General features: G+C 36.7%; 1 protein-coding gene across 1 annotated transcript in view; it reads left to right on the top strand.

Annotated features, from left to right (window-relative positions):
• IL1RAPL2 (interleukin 1 receptor accessory protein like 2) overlaps positions 1-24,087 on the top strand; it is a 1,137,954-nt gene that overhangs the window by 627,852 nt on the left and 486,015 nt on the right. The window contains exons 4-5 of the mRNA XM_084789849.1: positions 1,535-1,721; positions 15,708-15,861. Coding sequence (XP_084645975.1) covers positions 1,535-1,721; positions 15,708-15,861 — 341 coding nt within the window. The remainder of the gene's footprint in view (positions 1-1,534; positions 1,722-15,707; positions 15,862-24,087) is intronic.

The raw sequence follows: 24,087 nt of genomic DNA, 5'->3' as shown, positions 1-24,087 counted from the left end.
GATGTTTATGTTTGTGCTTAAAACACTTTAATCACTGAGCTACCTCACCAACCTAAAATATGTTTCTTGAACTCATGTTCTTGGAAATAAATTGTGTGGTACCTATATCTAACTTTCAATAAAGCAAAAATATCATCCATAGATATTCTCACATCAACTCACATGATTTCTAAAGTGACCAGGTAATAAATGTCAGTGTTGAAATGCCTATAGAGTGATAATGTTGGTGGACAAAATTAATCCCATTTAGCCACACTGTAATAGGATGCTTTCTTTGTTAAATATATTTTAAATTAAACTGTAATTACATTTCTTCCTTCTTGCCTTTTCCTCCCTCCAGGCTTTTCCATGTCTCTTGCTTCAATTCCACCCATATTCCCTCTCACTCTTGAATTGATAGTGTCCTTTACATTGATTATTACCATTACATCACACATATGCACAGATATATAAACACAACCTGCTGGACTTATTTTTCTTGTTTGTGTGTATACAGTTTCAGGGTTGGCCTCTTTTTTTATTAGATAACCAATTAGGACCTCATCCCTAGAAGACTATTTGACTATAGATCTTTGTCTAGGAGTGGGAATTCCAACCACTAGCAGATTGCAAGAGGCGTTTTAAACACCTATATATGTTTCTTGTGATAAAAGATTTACCCTGAATATGAGTGGCACCACTTCAGGGAATGAGATCCTGTATTAAACCATAGTCAGGGGTCCATTCTCCTAGGTGATTGTAGGCCCTGTCAAATTGACAACTATCATCAACCATTATGATGAGTAGGGGACACCTTCCTTCTGAGACTTCCAAATGTAGGAGTCTGGTTTGTTATTTCAGGTCACCACTGACTGAATTCAGCCCTCTTCTTGGGCAATAAAAAACAATTTATATTGTGATAAGTAATGGTTTATCTCAAACTCGACTAGAAATATATATTTCTGTTAAGTTAGTGATTCTACCCTTGGAAGACTAGTGTCAAGCTGTGTATATAAGCGTATTCACTACATTCTTATTTATGATAATTAAAAATGTAGGTAGAAGAAATGCTATATATGTTAACAGGTATCCTTTGTATGTTAATCTGGATTCATAGATGTACTTTCTTACAGAAGAAAAGGTTGGGGTAGAAACCAATGTTAAGTTCAGCAATCACTGGGAGAACTGTCAAAAGACAGATGAAGAGCAGAAATGGTTATGACCACAGTTTCAGCAACATCTCACAACTTCCCTTTTCAAAGTTTTAAGGAAGCAATATTTATTGCTAGGAGAAAAGTCTGACTGTGTATCAGTTTCATAGATTACTACCTTTTTCCTTGTAGCTCTGTAGCTCTCTTATAATCAGGACTGTTCTCATAACCATTTTTGCTTCACATCATTTTGTTGGTTGAAGAAGTTGCTACGTCCTGGCTTGATGTCGTTTCTCATTTCTAGGCAGTGCCTAAAATGGAAAAGTCAATACTCTTGAACTATATAGAGTACAAAGGTTGTAAGCAGTCAATAAAGCCATTTTCTTATTTCTTTGTTCCTCCAGGAACTCCACATACTGTATGAAGGTGTCCATGTCCTTGACTGTTGCAGAGAATGAATCAGGCCTGTGCTACAATAGCAGGATCCGCTACTTAGAGAAATCTGAAGTTACTAAAAGAAAGGAGATCTCCTGCCCAGACATGGATGACTTTAAGAAATCTGATCAGGAACCTGATGTTGTGTGGTACAAGGTAACTCAACATGGAGTCTAATGAACTTTTTAAAATCTCAGTTGAGAGCAGCCTTGAGAACTGACATATTTTTGGTCAGGTTTTTGTATTAAGCAGTTTGCTGAGAAGAATCAACAGATTTACAAACAAATAACCTAGGGATGTGACTTCTATACGTTACTGATTTTGTATACTTTTATCAGCAGATGTCCAAAGCTAACCCACTTTCCCCAACTGAAAAAAACCAAATAAATTTTCCACCCAAGCAAGAATGGTAAAGATTTAAATAAAAAATAATGAAAATAAGTTGATTGACAAATGGAAATATGTATCACAAAGAAGAAAGGCCCGTTATTATCAGTAGTACCACTTATGAAGGATAGCTACTGTTAACATGATGTACAATGTAAGCGACTACAGTAGAGGCAGAAGTGACAACTGGGCTTTGTGCTGTTCATATAGACACAGAAACACAAGATTATGATTAACTGAGCATAAGCTATACTCAGGGCTTTAATGGAAAAACATGGAATGAAGAATATATATGCTGAGGTAGAGGTAATATTGAGGGAACCAGCAGGAGTAGAAGGTGCAGTCACGGGAATCCAGTGAGAATGAATGAAGGTGATCGTTCAAGAGTAATAGCTTTAGAAGAACATAGGAAAGTAAATAGATGAGAAAAAGGATAGACTAAGGAACACAGCCCCTCTTGACACCTGCCTACATTTCTGAAGCTAGTTGGCTCCTCCTCGCCTAAGAACACAGGACAGAAAGTGGAATCCGGCTTCCAGGGGCACTAGGTCTAGACTATAGCACACAAGGGCAGGCCTGATAGGGAAGCCTGCTGCAAGTCTGGGCACTTATGGTCCCAAGGAATTTTCTTGACCATAGCAAGCGCCACTTTATATAGGTCTATGTATGATACCTACAGGTGAGCAAGTACATTTTTCACAGGTGATGTGTGCATTATTGGACCCAATTTTACAAGAGTCAAATTTGGTAATTTTTGTAGGATCTTGTGGCCCTACTCTTCCCAAGGATTATAATACCTGAACATTCCAAGCTCCTAGGAAATTTTACATTTGGAAACATGTTTGTTTTCATACCTGGAAGAACTCACTAACAGATAATATGCTCACGTATGACTTATACTCTTTCTTTTTTCTTAGCAACAATAATGTTATTAAAAGTAACATTTATTTCTTCACGGAGACTATAGATAATTTAATGGGACCTTTTATGCTATCATCAACCTCCTTCATATCTATTTAGCAATTATTATTTGCCATTCCCTATAATACGCTCAATCTCTACATTATCTCAGCTGTGTCTCAGTACAACTCTGTATGGTGAGTGCCTTTATACTTATTTAATAAAGAGAAAAACAGAAGCCTCGAGAGATGCAACATATCTAAGCTTCGAGAGCTAATGAAGCTTGACCTGTGTTCAAGGCCCTATGAGTTGAGAGATCAATTTCTTAATTACTCTGCTTTTCTACAGTGATTCATTCTTGATCATAGACATTTCTATAAGACAGAAGGATGGTGGAAAAATGGCAGTGCTGCCCTCCCCCAATGTAAACAAGAGTTCACTTGAATTTCATAGGAGGGAAAGGGGAGGTGACCTACCCCAGAGTTAGCAGCTGGAGGTAAAATCAAGGTCAGCAGACTTGGTGTGTAGTAATTCATTCTATCTCATCTTCTTATCTGTTGCTAACTTCCTTCTTCCCTTTTCCTTGTGTCTTTCAACACCCCTAGCCACTTACTCTTTGGGAAATGCTACCCTCACTCCCTTCTCCAAATGGGCCAATAAATCTAGAACAAAAGGATTTCTAAGCTCTGCCTGAATAATAATGTCTAAATTTTAGTTTATTAAATTTAGATTTATTTTAAATGCTAGAAAAGCATAAAATTGTGCATATGAGTTGGGTAGTGTGATATTTTAATGAATGTGTACATTTTGCAATATTCATATTAGATTCACGGCATCTATCTCCTCAGACATGTATGGTTTGTGGTGAGAACATTTAAAATCCTTTCTTTTAATTATTTTAAAATGTTCAATACCCTGTTTATTATAGTCAACTTACTGTATAAATAATACTATGTCACAAATTATTGATCCTATATAAATGTCAATTTATGCATTTAACCAGAATTTCCCCTTTCTTCCTCCCCTACACTGAGAGTTCAGCTCTCAACTTCTAGGCTTCTTGTATTCCACACATGAGTGAGGCCATTTGGTACCTGTCTCTCTGGGCCCGGCTTCAGTTAATACCGTAATCTCTAGTTCTAGCCATGCTGTCCCAAATTACAGGATTTCCAGGATTCCCTGCCTTTTCATGGTTAGCATATTACTATATCTGTATAACACATTATCTTTATTCATTAGTTGGTAGAGGCACACACACTGCCTTGTTTTGTTTTTTGTTTGCTTGCTTGTCTTGGTTGGCTTTTTTGTTTCTTTGTTTTGTTTTGTTTGTTTTTCCTTCAATAAAATTTACCTTTTTCCTTACACCAAATGCTTGTTCAGTGGATTAACTTAATCCTTAGAACTGCCTACATAAATATTTTATCCCCATTTTTTTTTGCAAGAAGAGACTCAGACAGAGAAACTACATAATAATGTGGTATCTTCATTTTGCATATGCTACTAAAGAACCTCTGAGGTATCAAAATGTATTGTTAACCAATGGTTCTCATATGAAGGTTCTCATATTCAAACCCCAGTATATTTTTTGAGGTATTGGAAAAATATTTCCTTCTTGCAGTTAATATTTGGTTACTCTACTCTGCTTCCTTTGAGTTCAAATTCTTTACTTAGATCCAACAATAAATATCATCATAGCAACATAATGATTACTCCACTGAATAGCTGCTCTACACCCATGGCATGCTCATATCACTGATGCAAACAGAAGTTTCTATCATAATTATTGCTCCATAAACAAAGCCTAAATTATTCTTCACGATTCTGTAGTGATTATGAATGTCCAAAGAGACTGAAATTAACCAGAATGAAAATGTTCTGTTGCTGTTGAAAGTGAAATGGAACCAAATAACAGGAATTATATTATAGGGAATTATAACTTTTCCAATTCAGCTTCTATATGAGTAAACAGAGGACAAAAAAATAAATGCCTTGCCTAAACATAACAATAATCTATTTAAAAAATATTTTCCATGTGTTTCCCAAAGCTCAATGAACAGTGAAGAGAAATAAATGTGTGTTGGTGTTGGTCATCACTAATCTGAGATATCAACATTTGAAGTAGTCCAAAGTCTGAAGCGTTTTGAGCAATGATGCCACAAGTAGAAAAACCCACATGATTAATCTCTGCTTCTTGTATAAAGCTACTAAAAGCTATATAAAATGTCTTTAAATATGCATAAGTTGGGGCTGGAGAGATGGCTCAGTGGTTAAGAGCACTGTTTGCTTTTCCAAAGGCCCTGAGTTCAATTCCCAGCATCCACATGGTGGCTCACAACCATCTGTAATGAGATCTGGTACCCTCTTCTGGTATTCAGGTGTACATGGAGGCAGGACATTGTATACATAATAAATAAATAAATCTTTAAAAGAATAAAATATGTATACGTGAATTTTATACTTATCTTGGTCTCTATATTCGTGACTGCCTATTAGATATATGTTAAGATTTCAGAATCTAAAATAATCTGAAATCCAAAACACTTCTCCTAAGTATTTTTATTAAGGAGCATTTATATTTAATTTTTCTGTGTATGAGTGTTTGTACATGAGTACACATCATTTTAACAAATCAATCAATGTACAGGTCCATAAAATCCTTTGTAGCTTTTTCTTCCACTATATTTTAACTATATCAGCTAACATAAATCACTTGCATATTGCATTATTTTATACTGTACTCCCCTGCCTTCTTTCTTGCTTCTTCTCTCAATATATATAAACTTTACTTATGCATACACATTCTTTCTATAAGACATATTTACTAGCATACCTACACAAATATGTTTTCTTTCCCTTTATTTTTATAAAAAACAGTAGTATGCTCTGTATACTAATCCTCAGCACTCAACATTACACACAAACATGAACATCCTCCTATGATGCTGTACCACTGAGATGCATCCACAGTCCCAGATCTAATTTAATTTTTAGTGGTTCATAGGGTGGAGTTACCATATTTATTCAACATTTTTCTACTTTTGGAGATTAAAAATGTTTTATTTTTATTAATAAAGATTTCAATATCCATTCTTATAAACATGAATATATATATTTGACCTGACATATAAAATAGGAATGCTCTCTGTTGCTATGATTATTTAATATTATTTTAAGTTGATAAATGATACAATAATAAACTTAAATGAAATATGCTGTATAAATATAAAAAATGGAAAGATAAAATATCTTAATTTTTGATTATTCCATATCTGCATATCCAAATGATGTGACAACAAAACAAAAGTAGGAACTGAAATAATTCAATAAGCTAGATCACTGAAACATTTAATTACATTTTCTTTTGCATTTACACGTTAAATATATAATAGAGAAAAATAAAAATACTATTTATAATAGTGACAAACTGTAAGACACTCAAAACTTACAGTAACTTTGGAAGAGATCTAAATAAAGCCATTATGTGAAAAAATCTAAAATATGACCCAAGTTAACAGAGATTTAAAGTTTATCTCTGCATGGGAAACTATCACAGTTTAATACAACAAAATTCAGAAGTTTGAAACTGGAAAACACATTTATACAGTTTCTAAGCTCATGTGAATATATATATATATATATATATATATATATATATATATATATATATATATATGAAAAATATTCACAAAAGGAGACTGATTGTGTCATATACTAACAAATATTGCAAGACAACACCAACTAAAATAGCAGGATCAGGACACCACCTCAGCTCCCTGGAAGCAGAGGCAGAGGGTACTCTGAGTTTGTGGCAGGCTTGCTTTGGGTAGTTCCAGGACAGCTAGAGCTGCATAGAGAGGCTTGTCTCAAAAGAAAGAAAAAAAAACCCTCATTGTTTTTCGGTTTTCAAGTTCAGTTTAGGCAACCATATTGTTGAGATTCCATGGGTACAGCTACCCTGTCGTTTATAAAAGACACTATCTCTTAGCATTCTGTAACTCTGACTCCGACAATCACCCTGCCATTTCTTCCAAGATATTTTCTGAACCTTAAGTTTAGAGGTTGTGTTGTTTATGTATCATTTGAGGTTAGACACGCTATGGTCAGTAGAGCACTACATTTTGACCAGTAGTAGTTTTCTGTAAAAGTCACTATCTGCTGCACAAAGATGTTTCTTTTCTTTTTAAATTAATTAATTAAATTACTTTACAACATGATCTCAGACCCCTCCCTCCTCCTCTCCTAACCCCACCCTCACATCTCTCTCCCCTTCCATGGGTACCAACCCACTCTGTTACATCAAGTCCCAACAGGACTAAGCACATCTTCTCTCACTGATGCCAGAGAAATGAACTTATCTATGGGAATGGGATCCAAAGGCAGGTAACAGAGTCAGAGACAGATCTTACGCCAACTGTTAGAGGTCCCACATAAGGGTTAAGCTGCACATCTACTACCTATGTATGCAGGTGCTAATTCCAGTCCATGCATGCTTTTTATTTGGTGGTTTAGTCTCTGTTAGCCCCCATGGGCCCAGGATAGTTTACTCTGTAGGTTTTCTTGTGGTGTCCCTGACTGCTCTAGCTCCTTCAATCCTTCTTCCCACTGTTCCGTAAGACTCCCTGGGCTCCACTTATTGTTTGGCTGTGGGTTTCTGCATCTGTTTCCATCAGCTGCTGGGTGGAGCCTCTCAGAAGACTGTTATGCTAGGATCCTGTCTGCAAACATAGCAGAGTATCATTAATAGTGTAAGTGGTTGGCTCTCTCCCATGGAGTGGGTCTCAAGTTGGGCTAGTCATTGGTTGGCCATTTTCTCAATCTCTGTTCCATCTTTATCCCTACACTTCTTGCAGACAGGACAAATTTTTGGTCATAGGTTTTATGGGTAGGTTGGTGTCTCCCTCCCTCCACTGGCAGTCCCACCAGCAGGTGATGACTTTAGGCTCCACATCCCTTACTACTAGAAATCTCTGCTAGGGTCACCCTATAGACTCCCAGGAGTCTCCCCCTTCCCAGAGATGCCTCCCCTCAAAGATTTTCGCTCTGTCTCCCAATACTCCCTTCCCACTCCTCCCAAATCTGATCTTCACCCCTACCTTCCAGTTCACATTCCTGTTCCCCTCGCTACACCATCCTCCACCTGGTTCCCTCCCTCCCAAGTAAAATTCAAGCCTCCTCCCTTGGGCCCTCCTGATAGGTTATCCAATCCCCAGCAATCAGCACTAAACGTGTACACATATAAGCAACACCAAATGGCTATGAATTTTAAAAGGAATGTTTGGGGATGTGATAGGAATTAGAGAGAGGATGCAAAGGGGGAAATGGTATAATGCAGTATACATGTTTAAAATTCTCTAAAATTAAAAATACTCAAATGGATAATATTTAATTTTATATCCAACATATTAATTTAGCAGTGGTCATCTATGAATGTCATCATTCATGTTAATGAGATAAATTTATTTTATTTTTTTATATATGTGTGACTATTTTCTTAAATGCTAAAATAGTCATTGGAGACTTGATTATACAACACATAAGGCCATCACCTTTTTTTAACTAATAAATTAACTAGCTGAAATCCTTGACAATATTGAATAACTATTGAAAATACAATAAACCTGTATATTTTATAGCCATAAAAGTATTCCATCCTTAATTTACTAAGTTTGTATTGATTACTTTCAAAGACACTTTTATCATGAGGAAAGGACTGTCTGACTATTCACCAGTTGAATGACATTTGTGTTGTCATTTATTTTGTGACTTCTAATAAAGCTATTTATTTTGGTTTTATATTTTTTTTACAAATAACACTTTAATATTAAAATTACAATATCGTTACATCACTTCTCTTTTCCCTTTCCTCCTCTAATCCCTCCCATATACTTCCTTTGTTCTCTTTCAAAGTCATGGCCTATTTTTTCTTCAATCATGAATATATATATATATACACACACACATATATATATACACTTTTTAAAAATTATTCACTTTCTCCACACCCTCGCCAGCATGAGGTGTCAGTTGAGTTATTGATCTTAGCCATTCTGATGGGTGTAAGATGGAATCTCAGTGTCGTTTTGATTTGCATTTCTCTGATGACTAAGGAGGTCGAGCATTTCTTTAAGTGTTTCTCAGCCATTTGATATTCCTCTGTTGAGGCAGGACAAGCATTGGTGGAAAGGAGTTTAAACTTTACTATTTTATTTCATTTAGTGGGGAAAATAAATAAAAAAGAAATTTGACCAACAAAAAAAAATCATTCACTTTACATCCTCATCATAGCCCCATCCCTCCTTGCCTCCCAGCCCCACCTTTCCTCCCTCCCTCTCCCCCTTCCACTTCCACTATCCTCAGAAAAGTGGAATACTTCCTTTCCATCCACCCCAGCTCATCAAAGTTGCATCAGGACTGAGCATGTCCTGTTCCATTGTGGCCTGGCAAGGCAGTACTGCCATAGGAAAGTGATAAAAAAAAAAAACTGGAAACAGAGTCCATGTCAGGGACAGCTCCCACTCCTCTTTCTAGAGAAGTCACATAATGCCTGAGCTGCTCATTGGCTACATATTTGTATGGGGCCTAGGCCCAGTCCATACAAGGTCCTTGATTGGTGTATCAGCCTCAGCAAGTCCCTCTGGGCCCTGGTTAGTTAGCTCTGTTGGTCTTCTTGTAGAGCTCCTGTCACTTTCTGGTCCTTTTCTCCGTTTTCTAACTTTTCCATAGAATTCCCTAGGCATTGCCCAGTGTTTGGCTGTGAGTCTCAGCATCTGTTTTCCCCCTTTTAAAAAATATATTTTATTAATTTATTCATATTACATCTCAATTGTTATCCCATTCCTTGTATCCTCCCATTCCTCCATCCCTCCCATTTTCACCTTACTCCTCTCTCCTATGACTATGAATGAGGGGGATCTCTTCCCCCTGTATATGCTTATAGGGTATCAAGTCTCTTCTTGGTAGCCTTGTTTGAAAAAAATTTCAAAACTCTGAAGAAAGAGATTGAAGATGACATGAGAAGATGGAATGATCCCCCTTGCTCATGGATCGGGAGAAATAACATAGTAAAAATGGCCATCTTACCAAAAGCAATTTACAGATTCAATGCAATCCCTATCAAAATACCTACACAATTTTTTAAAGACATTGAAAGTTCAATTCTGAACTTCATATGGAAAAAAAACAAAATAGCTGAAACAATCTTGTATAATAAAAGATCAGCATCTGTTTTGAAGTGCTGCTGGGTGGTACCTTTCAGAAGACAACTCTACAAAGCTCCTCTCTGCAAACATAGCAGAGTATCCTTAATAGTGTCAGGGGCTGCCTCTTTCCCATGGGGTGGGTTTTGGGTGGGGCAGGCATTACTTGGACATTCCCTCAATCTCTGTTCTGTTTGCTTGTCTTTATCCCTGCACATCTTGTACGCAAGGTAAATATTGGGTTGACGTTTTTGTGGGTGGGTTGGTGTTTTCCCTCTACTCAGAGACTTATCTAGTTAGAGGGTGTCCTTTTTCAATCTCTATGGCCCTTGCTACTAGGAGTTTCTGCTAATGTCACCCTCATATCCCCCTAGTAGCCTACCCTGATGTAGGTCTCCAGCTTGTCACAGAATTCCCCTACCCACAGTTTCTCTTTTCTCTACATACTTGCTTTCTTCTCGCATTCTCTAGGTTTAATACCTGCCCTCATTTCTCTCTGCACTCTCTGTCCTACCTTGTTCCCTCTCTTCAACCACTACCTCAGTCTATTCTATTTCTGCTTATGAGTGAAATTTAAGCATGCTTCCTTGGATCCTCCTTGTTACTTATCTTCTTTGGGTCTGTGCATTGTAGTATGTTTATCCTGTACTATATGGCTAAAATATACTTATAAGTGAGTGCTCAACTTCCCTGGTCATCAGGAAAATACAAATCAAAATGACTCTGAGATTCCATTTTATACCTATCAGAGTGGCTAAGATAAAAATCTCAAGTGACAGCACATGCTGGCAGGGTGTAGCAAAAGGGGAACACTTCTCCATTGCTAGTGGGAGTCAAAACTTGTACAACTACTTTGGAAATCAATCTGATTTGTTTATTTATTTATTTATCTATTTATTATTTATTTTGCAGTGTACACACTATAGCACATATGTGTGGAGATCATAAGATGGTTTGTGGAAGCTGATTTCCTCCTTCTACCATATGATTCCTTAAGATTGAACTCAGATCAACAGGCTTGGTGGCAAATATGATTATCTGTGGAATCATCTGACTGGTTCCATGATTCTGATTTATTATACAGGAACCTTATCATTTTCCCAGTATAGTATGAAGCAGGGGAAGTGTTCTGTGACTTATGATTGGGTCTCAGCATTTTAGTGAGCTTTGTCTCGAGAAAGAGCTTTATTCTTATATTTCACTATCAAAAAAGGAAGGCTATAAGTGTAAGAGGGGCTATTTTTTGTACAATTCAAAGTGGAAGGCTATAGTGTCCAGTCACTCACTCTAGTTACTGTTCCCTAAACAGCTATGATTTTCTGTTGTTCCATTCTTGGGGTGGAGGTTTCCTCCATGACATCAACTGTCCTAGTAGTCTGAGAACTGCTGGGCTTCAGGTGGTTTAGCTGTTTTCTTTTCCTAAGAATGATAGGGATGACTTTAAACTCCCTTTCATGACAGACTGAAAAAGATGATGCCAGCTCTAGAACTAGAACTGCTTAGCATGTTATTTCTAGTGTCCTGTAGAAATGTTAGTCACGTTAATTCTATACAACTAAAAAAAACTACAGTGTTAACAGTGATACAATAAGAGTTAATATTTATTGCACAGTTTTAGCATGAGATGTTATAATATAGGGTATTTATATGCATTAGCTCATTTAATCTTTATTATATTAATAAATATTATTACCCCTACTTAAAGAATAGATGCAGCAACTGCTCAGAAACAAAAGGCTTGTATTCTTATTCAAGTACTGAAGTCTAGAACTTTAAGTCTTCATGACTGTGGGCTGTTAATACCAACATTTGGAATGAAGATATGATTCGAACTTTAGAACATTGAAAGAAAAAGACTCCTTGGAGAGGTATTTTATATTTTGGAGGTAGGTTAGAGGTATAGCTGATAAAGTTGATGTTCATTCCTAGTTTATAATTATGGTGATCGTAGCCATCTTTCTATTTTCATATGTCAGAAAATGTGGGTTCCCTGAAGACTATTTACCAGATGTATAGATGCCTTGGGTGAAAGGGGAGAAGTGGTCCTAGGGGTGGGGGTTAGGTATTCAGATATAAATGATTTGGCAATCCGAACTTAATGACTGGCCTTTGTCCATACAGCTGCTTTGAGATTAATCCTCCGAATCAGGTGAAATATTTAAATCAACCACCCTGATCTTGTGGCTGAGAGGAATAAATTGTATGTTCTGAATCACAGTAAATTAACCATGACCACCATAACCAATGGATTAAAAAACTTCCACGAGTGTGAGGATGATATCTCGTAAGGGCATTATGAACACAGTGGTGAATACTTCAAGACAAGACCTCTAACGTCCACATGAGACAGGCCACAGGTTAATATAAAGAGACTATGTCAACAAATGTCTCTTTTGTGCATTCAAGTCTCCCAGTCCGGCAATTGCTTGCCTGGGATATCTGTGTCCAAAGAGGGGTCAAAAGGGAATGAAACTGAGGCTTATAGACTGGAATTATGTTGATTGTGCAAGGATATCTTGAAAGAACCTGCTCTATGTAGGGGTAGCGAAACTAGACAATGAAGCTGGAGGTTAAGGAGCTACAGGGAGACAATTTCGATAAGCATGACCTTTAGCAACGTATTCACATTGTTGCAGGTTATTTCAAAAACTATGACCAATCCATAGCAGAGAAAGTAAATGTAAATATTCCTGAATTTTTAGTTGATGATTCTTTGGTGGATTTACCAACTATTCTTAGAAGAACAACAATTTCCAAGACTTGATCTGTACACTTCAAACATTTTCACTCAATGGTCTGTCACAATGAGCCAGGGAATGAGACAGTAAAGTGTGGCAAGTAGGGGATAGAAGTGATGTAGTGACATCACTAAGTTTAGCAGACAGTAAGTTAGAGAAGAAATAATTCAAATAAGCAGAATAAAGGCCTAGAAAATATCTGCAATTCTATATAATTATATAGACCTAGGTAGACAACTAACAAAGTAACTTTGTGAATGGTGGGTACATGGGAGCAGACATATACGAATGATGGTAAAGATGCTTTTTAAAGGTTCCTCCAGTCAATTCAGTTCCTCCACCCACCCGCTAAGACTAGTGTTAGAGTGCCCTCTAAGGAGCTGCACATATTCACGCAACTGAAGTATTTTGGGGCTGGCAGATAGTTAACCAATTAGTGAGGATGCATTTTTATCTGATTAGTCCATTAGCACCATTGTTTATTAAACAGAACAAGAGTTTCTAGGGAGATACTATCGATCCAGCCTTAGAATTGTGGTGGATAAAACCCCTGCCTCTGGGTCATAGCAAAGCAGATGGTACTTAATATTATCCCCATAGTAGAAAGTGCAGAACTGAGGCTTAAGGAAGTTGGGTAAACCCTGCATTTCAACCTGGAGATATGTTCATCCAAACCTAGTTTTCTGTTTCAACTTTACCATGTGGCCTGGAGAGGAATGAAGATGACCTGAGTTCATTTTCACAAGTTGGATGAAAGGAGGCATTTATATGTCTAAATGGCAAGTTAGAACGTACACAAGAGAAATAAATAAATACATGAAGAAAAAAAAAAGAAAATACACAAGACTGTCTAGATTTATCTCAAAGGACTGTAAAAACTCTAGGCTATTTATCAGAAACTGGTTTTTTTGTTTTTTTGTTTTGTTTTGTTTTGTTTTAGTCCACTACATATTTTAGTTTTTATTTCCTGCATGGGTGGGTGGAACTGCGGTCAGTGAATGTAAAAGTAGTTGTAACTAATTACATATGGATTTCCCCCAAAATGACATTAGAAAATGAGGCCATTTATCTTTGAATAAAATAAGTGTGTGGGCTTTTGCTGGCCCCCACCTCCACTATGTGAGAGCGCAACAGCTCAGTTTTCATTTTCCTTTCCTCTCAAAATGCCCAGAGGGACCATATTTTTGTTTAATGACCTTCAAAATGATTCTTTAGAAATCTGAGGCTATCAGTGTTGGAAGCAATGCGAAAATAATTGTGGATTATTGTTGTATGACGTTAGTGGCAGCTGGGCTGATTTTTTCCTCTCTGTTTAGACTTTTCTTCATTTTCCCAGAAACATTATATCCCAAGGTTTAGCTCAGAAGCAAATCTCATATAGGTGATAAACCTTTGCCAGACATGGTATGTAATATAATTTCAGACAGACTCTTAACTGTTCTTCAGAAAGACTCTGGGGAGGAAAGCAGTCTTACATCTAGATGTCCTCTGTTCTACTACTTTTATTTACTCTATGAAAATGTGTTTGGATAGTTGTACTGAACGTCTCTATTGAATAGTATACCTGTGAACCTAAGTGCCAATTTTTGTGCTTTCTCACCAAATCTCCTGCTAACAGAAAAAAATTATAGTGAAAATCTAATAAATGTGTACTTGCTCTCACAAATAATTTATAAACATTTACAGGCACTCACAGCTGGGGATTGAGAGTCAACACATATTCCAACATTTGTGAGAGCTTGAGATATGTAGAAGGAATGTTGGGGTAAAGAAGAGTAGATGCAGATGTTACATCCACTACAGTGGGTCAGATGCAAAAGTACTTTCAACTATTGTCCCCATAATCTACTTTGTATTCAATTTTATTATTGCCTCAACTGACAGAATGATGACGATGAAATAATTTTGTCTGAACTCTTCAGTTCTCCTGTATAGCTACTCATTATGTTTTCATTAATATTTGTACAATGTCTGGCTATCAATTTGGCTGAAAATTTCCACTTGGAAGTAGAGAGACTTGCAGCAATACATAAAAGTAATTTGGGAAAATTCTCAAATCAAAGCTACTTGCCTGAATATTCTTATATACTTGATTGATATATACTTGCCACTTACTGGAAAAACATTGTCCATTCCTTTCTTGGGAAGTCCAAAGTAGTAGCAAGATTCCCCCACTTTCAGATCTGAAGGAAAAGAGGATTTGTTTCAAAACTAAAGTTTTCTTCTCTCATCATGTATCAATAAACTCACAAAGTAAGTTGAGTCCTCTATGCTGTTACTATAACAAACACATCTTCATTTTCTGTGTTTCTGAGGAAATGCTGAGCTTTTCCTTAGATTTCCTTCTGTTTCTCTGGACCACAAAAAAAGGAAATTCTGAGATATCAGTATTTTGTTTGTTTGGTTGGTTTTTGGTTTGTTTTTACAATAGAGAATATCTAATGAAATACTTATAAACTTCATTGCTAATATAAAAGCCTTTTATAAATGTTCAGTGACATTCCAGAGTCCCATCAAGTATGTTACATGGCTAAATAAACCATAGTCCCTTGGGACTATTAGGAAAGACCTGTATTAGTTAGAGAGACATGCCATTAAAATAATATTTAACAACACTAACATTACTCTATGTAACTCTGCATTTGGTAAGCTTGTATGTATTTCTGTTTTTGGTTAGTACCTCTCAAGTCCTCTTGCTTTCAGAGACAGGATTCTAATGTGAATTTTGATGTTGTAAGTAATGATATTTGAACTGGACACAATAATATGCATCTATGATATTGCTTGGACAGTGTTTAAACTTTTTAGTTACACATTTGGAAGACTATGTGGAAGGATACAACAATGCAATTTTACCTTGCCAATTCTAAGTCTTAGGAGTGTGAATATTTATTTTTCACTTACAACTATTTTCCCTGCAGGAGTGCAAGCCAAAAATGTGGAGAAGCATAATAATACAGAAGGGAAACGCTCTTCTCATCCAAGAAGTTCAAGAAGAAGATGGAGGAAATTACACATGTGAACTTAAATATGAAGGAAAACTTGTAAGAAGAACAACAGAATTGAAAGTTACAGGTAGGAGCTTTCCTACCTGTGTGTGTGATAAATACTATATTAAGTACTTGATTTGGCGAGGAAGAGTTTCGTTCTATGAGACTACCTCCTGTGATTTTTGGAATTGGCAGCAAATCAAGCTATTGGAAATATCACTATTAATAAGTTATACTGAACAAAACATATATGTGGAATGTGTGTGAATAGGCTCATTGGCTGCCTATGTGTTCTCTGCTGTTATGAAACATTCCAATTCTTCCATCTGCTGCTGATTGTGAGTGTAGAGCTCTGAAAAGACATACTGGAATCATTCCTAGATATTGACTTCACTCATGTGTAGAATCTCTATGTAAGTGAAAGCTGCTTTTAGATTGGGGTGCCATTGGGATTTTGGAATGAAATCTGTTGAACTTCATTTACACAAAATTCTTTATAAGTTAAGGTACTTAGACAAAGACTCTCCAAGGAGGAATGAGAACAAATGAATAGGAATCCAAAGGAGCAATCTCAGAACACTCTTACCTGATAGATATTTTCCTTATTAATTTTCAGTAACATAGGATGGAAACTTGAAACTCTGATAATATTTCTCACAATAGGTGTGGTACACTTCAAGAGACAGTATGACAACAACTCACTTTTTTGTTGTTGTTGTTCTTCATCTGAAATTCTTGGTTAATTTGCCTGTTAACAAGTTTAATGGTTCTTATATAAAATTCTTGGGACCAGAAATGATTCATAGTTCAGGAGTTTTTGTTGTTGTTGTTGTTGCTGTTTTTTGTTTTTTTTTATATATTTACATATAAAAATGAGACAGTTTGAAAATGAGATGTAGTAATAAATGTAAAATTAATTCATGTTATGTAAATACCTTATAAAACAACCTTTCAGTAATTTGAGATTATATTTTCTTATAATCCATTATATGATGTTAGGTTTAGACCTTTCTGTGGCATCATCTTGGTACTCAATAATTTTGGATTTTGTAGCATTGAGGACTTGGCATTCAGACTGACTTAAAAGTAGTGCACTTAAGCATTACCTATTTAATTACTTAATGTTGATATCATCCAGTTGACTAATTAAAACATACCTTTGCTAAATTTAAGTGATTTATTTAAACAATCACTTTTGTCTATCTCTTCCTGATCTTTTAGGGCTAGTATTAAAATCAGATGACTTGATATTCTCTGTAATCAGAGGTACAGCTCACATGTTCAGGTAAATTTTTGATCCCCAGCTTTCAATTCACTAGTTCACATTCTGTCTTAATAAATGATAGTTTATTTCTTAGTTTCAATTTAAACAACACCTTCTGTAAAAGTTGAAATAGTTTTTCAGAGTAGAATTTTATGGTCTTTCTCTGTGTGAGTTTTCAAAATAACTACAATGTTGGACTAATTCTAAGTAACAAAGATCTGCAGTTGATTAGTTTCTGAATTCTTCACCATGAACTGAAGCTCCATGACACATTCATGGCGGAAGATTCAATCACAGACTTATCATTAATAAGTGACCAAGACATGGTCACTTTGACCATAACCACAGATTCTTATCAGATCCATGCTAAGCTCTGAGTTTGGCAATCATTTATTAAATGTTATGACTTTATAGTATTTGGCTTAGTTCTAAGTTGGACTCTAATAAAACAGGCACCAAGCCTCCTTTACAGTCTCATTTAATGGATTTTGGTTAGAACAATTTGTGTCTTTAGTTTCATTTGAGATCCTAGGAAAACAGAAGTAGGTTTGCTTATGTTGTGCATATGTATCACTTTAATTTACACATGCTGAGGTTTTCAATAATTAAACTATGGGTTTAATATTTCATTGGCTACCGTGAAGAGGTTCTCAAAAGTTATTATGTATCAGAGTCGTGTGGAATGGACCAGAAAGGCTAAATATGAGAATCTTCAAACCCAGTTTCCAAGATCCTTCCACAAGATTCGAATTTAGTACATCAGTAGCACAATTAACCTCTTTGTTGCAGCACCTCTGTTTTATACCTTTCAAGGATCAAGAATACTTTGAAAGAAAAGGATATAAGAGAGGATGGTAGTTAATAAAAAAGGACAAGGCTATAGATTTGATTTCTTTGGGAATATGTTGTAGTCTACATATATACTATAAATATATTCTCACAAATCATTTCCTTTCAGCTCTTAAGAATGGTCATGACAACTCAGGTGGTTGATTACCAAAGAAAACATGGCAAGGGAATATATGGACAAAGCAACTTCAATCAATGAAAGTAGTTATTTATTCACTTAAAAATTTACTATGTGCAACAGGTCCCCCCCCCCCAAAAAAAAAGCTGAAAGCCAGAAAAATCATTCAGAATTTCTTTCACCATTATTTCCAGGTCAGTAACTGCTAGTCCATCATGTGAGAAGATAAAAAGATATATATGTATATATATTTACTTAAAGAGTTTAAATGTTATTCTTCATTTATAAGCAAAATGGCTTCTAGGCATACAAGTTCGAGTTGATATATGAAAGTGGCTCTTTTTTTGTAGTATTGTGTTCATTCTGCATTATGGAAGCAATTACAATGATTTTCTTCTCATCATTCAAAATCCAAGGCTGGCATCACATAAAAACTCTACTCATACTTTTTTGAATGTACTAGAATAGAGACAAGGGCAAAAATTTTAATATGGAAACAATATTATTTGTTAATTATAAAATCAAGTAGATGTAGGTAAGATGGTGTGTTCCGGGTGTACATGTTTTATAAGATTATCAATTTTAAAAGTCATTTTCCCAACTGTTCTTTTAAAATTTATGAATCTAAGAAACATGTCTTCAATAAAACAAATGTTAAGTGCTGGTTAATTTAGGTAGATCAAGTTTTAAAAGGTCCAGATATTTAAAAAAATGATAAGTTAGAGAATTAACCTTTGATAACAAAATGATTTCCTATATAAAACATTTCCCATAATATTTCCCTAAATAGCTTTCTTATTGTGTCAAAATGGGATTTGTCTAAAATGCGACTCCCTGAAACACATTTATTATATAAATCACAGCATTCTTGTAGAACATTATTATAAATTTCTTTGTATTTCCTTTGAAGCTGCATATGAATAATAAGACAGAACAGAAAACATACACAAATAGCAAGTTTAGATTATTTCCTCAATATGCCCACAGCTAACAGTTTTATTTCCCACAGATATTTTAGGTGGCTGTTTGCTATTTTGTAGAATTCCCCCCTTTATTCTCACGCTGAACATGTGCAGAGGCCTAGTTGAAGTAAGCAGATGAGACAGGAGATTTGGATCTTTGAAGGTGAAAATGCAGATCAGGTGATAATGGAAGAAGTAGGAAAGGAATGGGAGAAGGTGAGCAAGATAATGGACTGGGGTCCCTGGGGTGAGAAGAGGTCTGCTCTAAGAAGGCTGAAGAGAGACATGAATGACTGAGATTTCTAAAAATGAACAAAAGGAGAAATCCAATATGAATTGACTTGTTCACCTGGTGAATCGTTCATAAACAAATACTTTTGTGGAGCCTTTTGGAAATGGGCATTGCCCATTTAGGAAACAAACTCTATGAACTGGTTCTCTGGTGAATATGCAAATACTAAATAAAAGGAAAAGCATGTGGGTGGCTGGATCCAAACAATAATTACAACCCCCATACCCAGTGAATTCTCAAATGCTTCTAGCATCCAGACAAGTCCTATATATGAATGAGGTAGACCAATATCCCAAGCAATAGGGAACAGAAAACTGCAACATACTGCTATTAAATGAAAGTAGGGTCCACTAAGGCTAGGTTCGCTGAACTTTTTGTAAAGAAACGCAAGGAGTCTATATTTTTTTCCTATATTTTTATGTGGAAATTCCCGAATTACAATGCGTTCTGTGGAGCCCACAAACTGTGGTTGTGGGCGAAATTGAATTTTGTAATTGTTCATTTGTGTTCTTGCCTTGAGCAATTTTGTCCAGTAGGACTTGGTTTTGTTTCATTTTCGTTTGGAAAGGGTCTCTCATTTGTAGCCCTAGCTGGCATGGAACTTGCTACGTAGATCGTGCTGGCTTTCAGCTCACAGGGATCCACCTAGCTGTTCCTTCAGAGGGCTGAGATTAAAGGAGTGTTCCCCAGTATCTGGCATGCTCAATAGGACTTTAAACAAGCTACTATGTAGCTGGCTCAGGATATATTTCCATCTCTAGTAGTAACTGGGGGAAGTTTTTACATCCCAGAGAGTGTTGAAGAGAACACAAGAGACAAGGTCAGAATTGTACTCACTAACTGTCCCAGTCACCGTATATAATAGAGTGGTCAATCCAACTGGAGAGTGAACGAGCACACATTATAGATGTAATACTACAGAAGGAATATTGATGAATTGATTACCTTACATGGCATAGCAAAGCATTTTAGATGATGGAGCATGTTGGTCTTGAGTGTTACAGATGAACTGAAATCCCTGGGGATAAAATATCTACCTTTAGATTTGCCCCCAAAGCAGTGTGATAGGAAGCACCAAAGGAAACAAATTACGGGCAGCTGTTCTTGCTCCTCCATGTGCTCCCTGGGCCCCCAGTTGCCATGAGCTGAACACAAGTGTCCTGATTATCACACAAAAGTGGATCTCATGTGTACCTTTTCTGTGACTTAATTAGGAAAGACTCCAGCAATCAGTACTTCTTGGTGGCACTAAGGGAACTTTCACATGACTGAGTGTGCATTTTGGTAATGGGTTGTTCTTTTGCACAGTCACAAGAGCAGAAAGCCTAGGACCCAAACTGGGCTTGCACCAGCCCCAGGACTTTCCTCTTAAACCTCCCTCTCCCTTTCTGAGGAACTCTAGCCTTTTATTCCCCCACAGCACACTCTGGCTGGTGTCACACTCGTGTTTTCAATGTGTTCTGAAGGTCTAGCTCCTGTCTAGGCCATTCCCTCAGACCCTTCCTTGGTGCTACCACCTACTCTAGTACCTCAGTGAGTTTAGTATTTTGTGAGTGATAAGAGCCAAAAGTGTTTTTCTTCTCAACTAGCTTATTTACTGTTTAATAGATATTCTTCCTACTGTAACTTGCATGTCTGACTACTGGTGGGAAATTCTGGCAACTCTTCAGGGCCTGTGGGAGCCTTCCTTTCTCAGAGTGCCACGATTCGATTCTTTGTCTGTAGGTGTCCAGTTGTTCCCTCTAGAAACAGGGCCAACCCTATTGTTGACCTTGCGGGACCAGAGGGGGAAAGCCTGCTTAGAATTATGGAAAGAAGGGCTAGGGGTGCCAGGCTAAAGAGTGATTCTACCCCCTTTTCCCGTCATCACTCTTATTGTATCTCTCTCTTCTCTCATATTTCCTTCAATGTGTCCTAACCTATGACATCAAACTATCTGTTAACCCTGATGGTGACAGCCAGGGTCAAAGAGATCACCAGTCTCTGTGCTAAGAAAATGTTTGTGTCTTGTTTCTATGCCCCGCAGGGAGATAAATGAGGGCTGTTAACTATCCCAGCAGCAGAAAGGCAGGCTTGTTTTTCTCTAAAACCAGAGGCTATGAACGTACTCATTCCTGTGGGCTGCTTTTCACAAGCAGATATGCAGGATCGCAGGTAAGAAGTGGGGTCAAAGTGTTAGAAGACACGACAACAGGCCCCGACAAATGCGTCAGTCGAATCCTTGTCAGTTCCGGTCTACTGGTAATCCTCTAGCACCAGGAGTTCTCAGTGACTCCCCTGGCTGGCTTCTCTGACATCACAGAAGTGGTAAAGTCGGATACAGGAGGAAGAGGTCCCACTCATTCAAAGTCAAAGGGGAGGGGAGTAAGGGGAAATGGGAGGAAAGGAGGAATGGGAGGATACAAGCGATGGGATAACCATTGAGATGTAACAAGAATAAATTAATAACATATTTTTAAAGGGGGTTGCATTTTGATTACTAGGTGTGTAGACAGTAATAGCCACAGAAATAAATTTTTCCTAGGTCCATTGTGTTTAGTTGTAAAAATATCTACCTTGCTTCACCGAACTTGAAAACATTGGTTTAAGAAAGCAGACAATTGTCTACCAAGCAACCCTTCTGTACTACAGAAAGCTGGGGCTTTTGTGTAGAAGGAGACTAGCCATGGACCAGATCTAGTAGAGTGGAGGAGCTGCTCAGAGAACTCCCATTTGTAGAGTCATACATTTATAACACATCTACTCAGAGCTCACAACAACTTTTAGCACCGGTGAGATTTTTCTCTACTTTGACAATGAAAAGGAGGCATGAGAAAGAATAAGGTAGGGAGGGGGCTACGATTGGCATGCAAAATGAATAAATCAACAATAGAAAAGAAAATAAGATACTTGCCTTGGTAACATAACTAGTAAGCAGGGGAGCCAAGATTTTATTCCATATTTGTTGGCCAAGTTGCTCTTTAAGCATGCTCTTGCAAGCTACCTAGAGATCCCCTGCATGTGACTGTGTTAAGTAAATGTCCCTAATTGTTTTCCTCTCTCCTTTTCTGCCTGCTCCATGCTTTCCACGCTCACTGCTTATAGACATTTCGTACTTCTGTAATTTGTGAGGCCTCTACAGACTTGTATTGAAGTCACCTGTTTCTTTCTCAAGGCAGGTTTTCATGGCTCTGTCTGATGATAATTTATAATTGTCCCAGAGTTCCTCTTTGTCCATATTTGCCGTTGTATTTTTTTTAGATACTCCAAAACTTGCTGCTCTCTAGAGAGTCACTGTAACACTTCAGTACAACATATAATTATGGTTCTACAAACATTCTCTCTCTCTCTCTCTCTCTCTCTCTCTCTCTCTCTCTCGTGTGTATGTTTGTGTACATGAGCTCATCAATAAAAAAGATCATGTAACTTTCCAAATGAGAAGATGACAGAGACAGTTTGCTACCTAAACAGTCATCCAAAACTCTCTATAATGTTGGAGCATCTTCTTCCGCATTCTGGCCCAATATATCTGACAGACATATTTGTTTTCTACAAGGCTGTTAAATACAAATAGCCAAAGCACTAAGAATGTAATATTTGTATAATTCCTGATTGTGTCATAGTTCTTCTTGCTGTAGGTAGTTTATTTTATACATGTGTATTAATATAAACGTATGTGTAAAACATAAAAATATTTAATAAAAAGAACATGTAATGTATGCCATCTTGCTTTTAATTTACAGGCACAACAATTGAAATGTGGAGAATAAATTTCTCAGAGTTCTATAGTAACTGAATGATACCTTTGCAATAAAAAACTCTGGTGATTGTTGTTTTCACAGAGCTGGAGGCCCTTCTATTACTTGATGCTTGTAGAACTACCTGGAGCTCTTAATAATGTGATCTGATTTGAACAGAATAGATGATCTATAAGAAGAAAGAAAAATCTTATGCTGAGCAAACTGTCTAGAGGAAATAATACTAATCACATATGCACACCTTGATTTGCTCCATGGTCCCTTTTTCAGAACACGAAACCTATTATGCAAACTCAGAATCTAGTAGTTGTTGTGTCAGTTTGAAAGAATGAACTTATTTGTTGAAACTCAAGGTTTTATCTCTTATTGAAAATGCTAATATTTTGCTAGGTTGAGGTGAAGAAAACAACATTAGAAATGCAGATAATTGTGCTTGGGAATTAATAGGTAACTTACAGTGATATCCTTAAAGTGTCTATTTTCACTGTCATCATCATTCCCGGAAACCTTGAAAAGGTGACTTTGTAACAATTTTACCACAAGAAAGGAGTCCAACACTTAGTCTAATACAAATGGTTACTATTACTGGAATGCTTCAGTTACAGATACATTCTAAAAACAAAGACGTTAACTAGGGACTATGCAATATTCAAGCAAAATGGTACATAGATAAGTACTTAGAGCCACACTACTTCATCCGAGGAGACGCAATCATGTGAAGTAATTTGTCAATTAAGACGGTCAGAGAAAATATTGTTGTTCGTATAAATGCAGTTTTGCAACCAGCAAAGACATTTGACGATGTGTGAGGCAAGAGCAGAGTCTGCTGAGAGAAAGCTGAGATGACAACGAGTCCTGAAGACAAGCATGCTGAGTAGTATGGTCCTTTCCTATCTAGCAGTCCCTTATGTCATTATGATTCATCCCTAGTGGTTTATAAAGGCAGTTAAATGTCCTCTTTTGGCTGTCAAATAGAAGATAATCCATCAGTTTGAATCTATAAATCATTTCTTTGTACCAAGCATATTTTATAGCCTAAGTGTCTCTGATTTGGCACTGTCTTTTACTGGCGATATGGAGGAGCAACTG

This window comes from Acomys minous, assembly GCF_964271855.1.
Source record: "Acomys minous genome assembly, chromosome: 7".
Taxonomy (NCBI): Eukaryota; Metazoa; Chordata; class Mammalia; order Rodentia; family Muridae; genus Acomys; species Acomys minous.
The sequence above is the reverse complement of the archived record's forward strand: the minus strand, read 5'-3'. Positions and strand labels throughout refer to the sequence as shown.